Genomic DNA, 8,696 nt, shown 5'->3' on the forward strand with positions numbered 1-8,696 from the left:
CTACCGGACTTCGACCTCTTACCCATTTTTAAAAATTACAGTCCTTGAACTATGTGGGGTGCCAGATATAGGCAATTTTTGAAATGGCGCTCTGGAGGGGAAAAGAGTAAAGAACCACTGGTTTATGAACAGAACATATACGGCAGAAAGGATGTGGTATTGTAGACAAATATACAGCATTTTGTCATTAATTCCTATATACGTCTCTCGTTTATAGGGTTACCATATTTCGGAAATGTGAAAAGAGTACACTTTTTCAGAATTTTCAGACTTGTAAAACTGGTGAAAATCCTGAAAAAATGGTAAAATTTTCTCACTGGTCGGTTGACTAATAAAAAGTCATCTTTCTCGCTCGGCGCCCGAAACACAGTCTTTCCCCCTCGCTTTCAAAAAAGGAGGACGTATGGTAACCCTACTCGTTTACAACTATTAATTTCAGTCAAAAAGGAATAATGATGTTCACATAGTCATGAGGATACAAATGATAACACATTTTTGATTGTTTTTCGCCGATCATGTAATAGGATTTTGGAGCAGACAGCTAAAACTCATCCAATTTCTTTTGTATAAACAGTTTTTTTAATGGGCATTTTCCGAAATCAATTGGCTGGTCTTCTATATATCATAGATGAGCGGATTTGAAATTTCTATGTCCTAATCCAATGCAAATCCGAACCTTCAAATCCAAATCCTAATCCATAACATTTTCATATTCAAGTCCATGTCCAATCCTAATCCGATTCCAACTGGAAATTCAGAAAAAATACTAATTTATGCAAAGGAGGGATTCGAAAATTTTCTTTCACAACCAACGATTCACTTGATTCAAGATAACTTAGTAACTATAAGTACATTAATAACTTATCTGAATAAAGTTTGTCGCCATTCGCCACACGACATTTCAATCTCCCCGAAAATAGGTAAATCCAATTCAAATCCTAATCCGTTCTGTAAAAAATGTCTAATCCAAATCCAATCCAAATCCGACAAAATTTCACAAATCCTGTTTTTTCAAAACCTAATCCTAATCCATGCTCATCTCTGCTATATATACCAGGGGTCAGGAACCTATGGATCGCGAACCATAAATGGTTCGTTCGATGATATGATACGGCTCTTTGATTCAATTTTTCTAATTTGGCACTTCATTTGCATCTTATTATTAGATTTTGCTGCAACCTTTTTGTAAATTTTCATAACGGCCAGAGTCATTATTCCTATGATTGCAGCGACAAGTCTATCTGAGGTCAAGACAGTGACGTATCCATGGAGGGTTTTAGGGGCTCCGAACCACCCCTTTTCAAGTTCCTAAAATCTTCCTCAAATATTGCCCGCTGATAATTGCTCATTAATCAGTCGAATATGGTCGTTGTTTAATAGGGAAAATACGATGCTTTCAAGATATTTAAGGGTCTACATCGGACAAATCAAATCCGTCGAGTTCGATACGATTACGAAGTTGCAAAACACGTTTTCGAATCCTTGATTGCACGATGTGCTGATTGATGGAAGAGGCAATGCAGTCTTCAAATTCACATTGTCTTCCTGATCATCGGCGAGATGTGAACTTCCTTGGAAGTAACGTTCCCAATTACAAATTTAAATTACAAACATTGTTGTCGTTGTTATTGTTGTTGTTTATTCAACAAAAAATGGCGTTTATCGCAATCGCCTCACGGCCTTTTGCACCACAGTCATTGAGCATGAACTTGAACATGAATATAGTAGGCTACACAAAGAAATAAGGAGGTAACACAAAATAACGATCAATAGCAAAATCAAGTTGAATTGAGTAGTAAAGTTAACCGAATGATGTCGGTTAACATTATAGTCCGTCGCTGAAGATATTATATCCTGCTTTGCGGGATCTGATTGGACTTTCTGTGACTGCCACTATGACAATTTAGGTATGGAAACCCTCTCGTGTGTTGTACGAATTCCGTTGAAAGCCGCTTAATTGTAAAAATCGTGTTACTGAAGAATAAACAGTATATTAACACATTTACTGTTGTCTGCAATTGTTGGGTTTACACTCAATTGCCTGGGGTTCGGAAGAATATAGCTTTCACAGAAATGCAAATCAAAATATGTAGCCTACGAAGTGTTCCCAACCGCTATAATAGCTAAGCTAAAGCTATTGCATGCTAGATGTCTGGCAACGCGGCTTGATTAGTGTGGGGGAGGATGTATATAACCCATGGGTCGGGAACCCTTTTCGGCAAAAGAATCAATAGTCCAATATTTTCAGTCGCATATCTAGGAAGAGCCACACGACGATGTCAGTCAACTATTGCGTCACAATTGAATAATCGTGACGTCATCGTAGCACGATATCGAAATTTACTACATAGGATTCATCATTTGATGTGGTTCTTGATGTGGCCGTGTGGCTCTTCATAGATATACAACTGAAAATATTGGACCATTGATTCTTTTGCCACACCATTCTTCGAAAACATGATGGTTGGTACAGTTCTAACCAGCTGCTCAAATTTCTTAAACCACATCTTCAGCTTCAATATTTCAACTGACGTAACCAGGGGTAAAAATTAGGGATGGTGTGAACCTCTGAAAGGTTCAGGTTCGTGTGAACGTGAACCTTTTTGAAAGGTTCTGTGTGAACACGAACGTGAACCTCATGACGTCACGTGACGTCATATTGCTAATTTAAACCCCATATTTCAATTAGGTGATTGTCTATATTAATCTACTGTACACGATACCGAGTGACGACTCGGGGCCACATAATAGCTCAGTACTTAAGTACATATTGATGTTTGAAAAGTCGTCAAATGTATCATCTGGGACAATCAACTGATATAATGACCCCATAAAATCAGTATCTTGCGTCGCTTTGCCAACAATTTCGACCTGATCGGACCATGTATTCGGCGTCTGAGTATTGCCACATGGATATTGAGCAGAGTGTAAAATGGGTTTCTATACTTGCTACCGATTAACAAGTTATACAGCAGTATAGCCAACACACCAGTCGCACGGATTAGGTTTTTATGATACAGTATACATATGTAGTCAAGATTGACCCCGTACGCCTGCTAGATTTTTACATCAGAAGACGATATCAATCTCATTGATTGGTTGAATAAGGATCATTTGCTGACAAAATACAGTGTATATTTCGCTCTTGATGTCATGTGATTGCGGGTCAAGCTCACAGCACAGAGACACTAAATATGCACAAACGCAAGGCTGGATATTTCGAGCAAACTTTTGTAACAATACAAGTAAATTTTTGAGATTGTCAAGGACATGCTCGTTTAGTGTTGAATGTTTATGCTGCCAGCCCCATGCATAGAGTGGCCCGCAGTTGAAAGTCAATAAATTTGAACCAAAGATGTTATAATGAAGTGTGAAAATTGCAATATATGAAAAAGGTTCACAGTGCAGAACCTACCAAGGTTCTGTTGTGAACGCGAACCTCAAATTTTCCGAGGTTCACACACAGAACACGAACGTGAACCTCACGTTCACACCATCCCTAGTAAAAATGTCCTGTCTACGGTAGTTGATGTAAAAGGATACCTAAGATCACGATGATGTATACATTGAATAGTCTACTTTTAAATTGGTCGGCTCGTCCCGCATTTTAATCCTGGTTATTATGAATGAAATGTATAAAATTTACAATTTATGAATATCTCCGTCGCAGTTTCAACGTGATCATATTCTCTAATCGAAATGTCGAGATTCCTAAGCTCCTTTCAGAAGACAATTGCTGATGTAAAAGGGAGCATAATAAATTCTGCTATCGTCGCTGGAACAGTAGCTTTTGAAGAACTTCTTAATCACGCAGTCTATTATTGCCCCTGCATCGAGCCTTCAGAGCTCGTCGGGCCATGCAACTCATCCACATCGAACAGCAGATACTCCCGATATGAATGCACGCCCAGCCTAAACATTGTATACGGAGTTGTATTCCTAGCAATACCCGCTCTAGTTTTATTCATCCTGTCCGTCGCTGCCCATCCAAGTATATGGAAAATTTGCACCGGAAGAAGCCGAACCGTCCGAGCCAAGAAAGACAAGACGTGTACTACGTGTCTTGGAGTGATTGCAAGATCACTGATCGCACCGATGTCGTGGGTTAGCTATGGCTTCTTGGATGGAAAATATTTCGCGTGCTGCATGACACCGACTCCCTATCATATCAGCAGTTTGACGAATTACAAAACTTGCCAAGACGTGAGTACGCGCCTGCCAAATAGCGCACATCACAGTTTGATTTGAGAACACAAAATGTATTGCGATCTGAGTCGGCGAAGTCACGATGGAAAATATAGATACTCTCTTGTCCTCCAATTTTGTATTTTAAGCTATGCGAGTGTTACATTTGTATTGTGCGTCACAATATAGTATTGCTGCCCGATATAACAGTGACATCGTAACTATCAATTTAGTAGTGTCCGTGGTTACATCAAGAGCTACATAGTATATATATACTTTCGTGACGTCGCGTTGACAATACTATATATATATATATTCAGGTCGCTCAACTATCAAGTCCTGCATATTCCGATGCATATCGCGACAACAGAAGCCTTTCTCAAATAATAGGATGGATTTTACTCGGTATCATTGCTACACTTAGCTTGTGTCTGTATGCCGTATCTAGATGTTGTCACCCGTTAACATACTACCACGCCAAGTATTACGATCTATACAGAATGCACGAAGAAAACGAATTTGATGACGAAATGAATAAAAAGGTGAGCAATACAGCGGGTGATTATTTCAATTTATCATCGTCGTTAGATCCGCATCCTCTATAGTGGTAGTTGGTATTAGGGCTGGGCAAAATCGAGTACCTGAGTGATTCGATTCTGAATCACGTAATATGCTTCGAGTCGAGTCGAGTATTCGAGTATCACTCATTATGACGTCACGACAGAATTAATATGTCTAAATTCAAATATGTAAGTTTTATGCGACCACAAAGGACATAATGCCTGTTATCCATCACATTAAAGATAATTTGGTATTTTCTCGGCCATACTGATCACAATGCACCTGGAGACAATGTTGTGGGATGGCCATGACTTCGAAAATTTGCTATTTCCAGTAACGTTTGTACTTAGTACTATGTGTTTCGTATGCTACGGTACGGCCAATCAAGGTTTCAGGGCTTCAATAGTGAAAATTAGTATCGAAACCATAATTCTCGTTGATAAATTAACTTTCAGTGGCGAGGTGCGTATAATTCCAGTACTCGAAAAAATCGTATTTTACTACTCGACTCGAATCATTAAAATTAATACTCGATTCAGATTCGAGTACTCGAATCATTGTGCCCAGCCCTAGTTGGTATACATCCCCCATACTCCTTTTATGCGACAAAATTACACTGATTTATGACGTAATTATAGTCATTCTGTATTGGCCGTGAATATACATACATCTAGCAATTTTGAAAGCCATCATTAATGATTGACTTACAAACGGCTGAGGCATAATATTTTGCCAACGAGACGCGTTCAAAATGTCTACTCGTGTAATTTTCATACCTCTCGTTTTCTTCCAAGTATAATAAGGGTCTTAAAATCACTACTTCTACTTGTAATTAAGAATAAATTAGGACAGTGGTTCTCAGCCTTTTCGTCTTCGCAGACCCCTTTTTGTCGTCAGGGACAAGATAGCGTAATGGTGAAGCGTCCGGCCTCTTGATCGGTAGGTCGTGGGTTCGATCCCGGGCCGAGTCTGACTAAAGACTTGATCAGTAACACTGGTATCCATGACTTCCCTGCTTTGTGCTCATGCATTACTGGCATAGCATGGAGGGGTGGTGCATGACTTAGAAAGACGTAAAGGCTATATCTGCACTTCCTTGTCCAGCGGCATATGCATATCGTGCATACCCAATACCCATGGTATGCATATGCAGTATGCACAGATCGTGTGTATGTGTATCATGAGTCGGTGTATATGCCGCAAAAAACATCAAGGACCAAAATTTAACTACCTCCTTTCTTTTCCCCGCGGACCCCCTTAAGTTTTCGTTCAAATTTAGCTCAATTATCGTGCAACCGTGATATGACTCGTGCAAAATGTGGCGCTTCTTCGATATACCCCCGAGAACGAAATTTATATACGGAAAAATAAATTCTTTTTTTCGTGTAGGGTACGAAATATTAGTGTGGGAAGTGTGTTAGGGTTATTTTTGGGGTTATGATATCCCAAGATTATGGTTGTGTGTTAGAGATATTAGGGTTGTGGGATGACAGAGGGCTCTGTGAATGACGTATATTAGGGTTGGGCGAGAGCGATATTGAGGTTAAGGGTGATAAAATCCCCGAAGTAACGTCCACAACCCCCAACCCTATTAGATTTTATCACCCAACCGTAACATCCATCATCCTCCAACCCTAATATATCCCACTCAGAACCCTAATATCCCCCCAACCCTGATATCGTCCACTCACAACCCTAGTAACCCTCCCCACAGCGCTATTATATCCCACTCACAACCCTAATAACCCTCACCCATAACCCAACTATATCCCCCCCCCCACAACCCTAATATCCCACATCCACAACCCTAATGTCTCCCACTCACAACCCTAATATCCCACACCCAAAACCCTAATATCTCCCATCCGTAACCCCAATATTGGGGTATCCTAACTAAAACCCTAACCATAACCCACTTCCAACCCTAATATCCAGCTCCCACAACTCCAATCCAACCCAACACGAAATGGAATTTATTTTTCCGTTTATAAATTTTGACATGTTCGATCTCGGGGGTATATCGAAGAAGCGCCCAAAATTTAACTGTAGTATAGTGATAAACAGCAACAAAGTGACTAATGTTATAAATAATACCATACATTTGGTAGAAATTGCATTTATTTTCATTATTTCAAAGCTAATTTTTCAAGAGCATTTATCGAAATAAGTGGTCGAGTCTTGAAGTCCACGCTTTTGATTTGATATGAGCAATGTGCTGAAAATCCATTTCCGCAAAGATATAGGTGGTGGCGAATGTAATATTAACTCGTAACGCTTCCAACGACACCGAACGTCACCAAAATTGATAAACAGATTTTTGAATGAACGTCCACCCTAACCATGCCTATCTAGCAGCAGTGGTAGTGTTATGTATACTACAGAAGAAAATGGATCAAAAATTTCTATTTCTAGCGACTGCTCACTAGTTTGCTGAGACTGACAACGTGTAAACATTTCGAAGTCACCCTGATTTTCCCTTATTTTTTTTCACAAACCCCAACAAAACATCTTCAATTAGCTATATATGTTTATATCATTAGTAGACTGTTGTCAATTCATCAATTAAGATGAGTTTTTATAGTAGGTATATTTCTTTTCCGACGGCCCTTTTTGTAATGTGAGTCGTGAAGCTTTATCAGTTATGAAGCGAATCTGTCTCGTGATTTGTCTAATTGAAAAAATACAAATTAGGCTATCGAGAATTTCTAAAATTTCGAGGTCTCGTGGACCCCCGGTTGAGAACCACTGAACTAGGACATTAGCTCTACTTGTGCTTAAGTATCAGCAATGACTATTGCTTTCAATTCCGTTCAGGCTCAGCTGCACGCAGAAGAAAATGTGAAAAAATTCATGTCGAAACATCGCACCAAAGCATTATGGGATCGCATTTCCACCATCTTCGAGTTCCACAGGAATCGCGACGAAATAGCATTGTACTCGTATCTGCATGAATTCATATTGGAGGAGGAGAAGGAACCAGGAAATAGAAGTAATAGCATTGCGACCAACGCATCAGGAATGACCATGGATACAGTGATGTGAAGTCGAGTCAGCTACGGTACGCGAGTGATGCACCGACGAGAATATTTCGATGGGAATGAATCACTTTCGCCAGTGCAGACAACATTTTACCAAAATATTTAATCGCTAGAAATTTATAATGGCATTTGAAGATCTTCATCACTAAAAAAGCTGAGTATACCACGTTCCAACGCATGAAAATCACCCATTGCATCATGTTTGATGTTTCCACGATGGCACAACAGGGATACGAAAAAACGTCTATGTTAGTGCAATTTTCGGTTCAACCAATAATCCAATCATTGCTCGCAGATTTTTAATAACCTTTCGTTAACATATACACAAACACATTCATCCGATCCGCTTACTATGTTTTACAAGAGCCAAAGGACTAAATGGGCTCGCAAAAGAATGCATTATCATTGTTTTCTCCCTTTTCTGTAGGACAAGTCGTTATAATAGCGCACCATTTCTTCGAAATGTTCGGTACCGCAGTATCGTATAAATTACAAAGTAAAAATATCGATAGCTACATACAGGGGTTCTCAAACAGTGGGCTATGGCACATTGGTGGGCCACGGGAGCATTTTCAGGTGATGGGGTGGGAGCACATATCTATCTGGAAAACTAGAGAATTAGTGAAAGTTAAGTTATATTTTTTATGTTATTCGCTGAAAAATATATTCATATTAGGATACTATAGAGCTTTTCATCAGACTCTGATGAGACGTGGTGGCACGTATGGACTACAAGTCGAAAAAAGGAGGGGGAAACGGAGGCTTTTGTCCCCCAGTTATGACAATCTACGGCAGTGGTTCTCAACCGCCGGTCCGCGGACCGGTGCCGGTCTTGAACGAAGATAGAGAATCACTGGATTCAAGTTCAATATCTTTTGCGATAGCGACAAATCTTTACTTACACTCCAAGTC

The 8,696-nt window shown here is 39.7% G+C and overlaps 1 protein-coding gene across 1 annotated transcript; it reads left to right on the forward strand.

Annotated features, from left to right (window-relative positions):
* Window positions 1-2,518: 2,518 nt before the first annotated feature.
* Window positions 2,519-8,469, forward strand: LOC145441065 (calcium homeostasis modulator protein 6-like). The gene is made up of 3 exons (XM_080318843.1): window positions 2,519-4,203; window positions 4,506-4,727; window positions 7,561-8,469. The coding sequence occupies exons 1-3, from the start codon at window positions 3,700-3,702 to the stop codon at window positions 7,786-7,788; spliced, it is 954 nt and encodes a 317-aa protein (XP_080174969.1). The 5' UTR covers window positions 2,519-3,699; the 3' UTR covers window positions 7,789-8,469.
* Window positions 8,470-8,696: the final 227 nt, after the last annotated feature.

Source organism: Botryllus schlosseri, chromosome 6, assembly GCF_051294905.1.
Source record: "Botryllus schlosseri isolate E-star chromosome 6, Bs_hap1, whole genome shotgun sequence".
In the NCBI taxonomy this organism is placed as follows: Eukaryota; Metazoa; Chordata; class Ascidiacea; order Stolidobranchia; family Styelidae; genus Botryllus; species Botryllus schlosseri.

Bases quoted from the DNA above. Each gene is read 5' to 3' on its own strand.
- LOC145441065 (XM_080318843.1), top strand. From the start codon at position 3,700: ATGTCGAGATTCCTAAGCTCCTTTCAGAAGACAATTGCTGATGTAAAA. The intron at 4,204-4,505 runs GTGAGTACGCGC...ATATATATTCAG, and splicing joins ATTACAAAACTTGCCAAGAC to GTCGCTCAACTATCAAGTCC. The intron at 4,728-7,560 runs GTGAGCAATACA...AATTCCGTTCAG, and splicing joins ATGACGAAATGAATAAAAAG to GCTCAGCTGCACGCAGAAGA.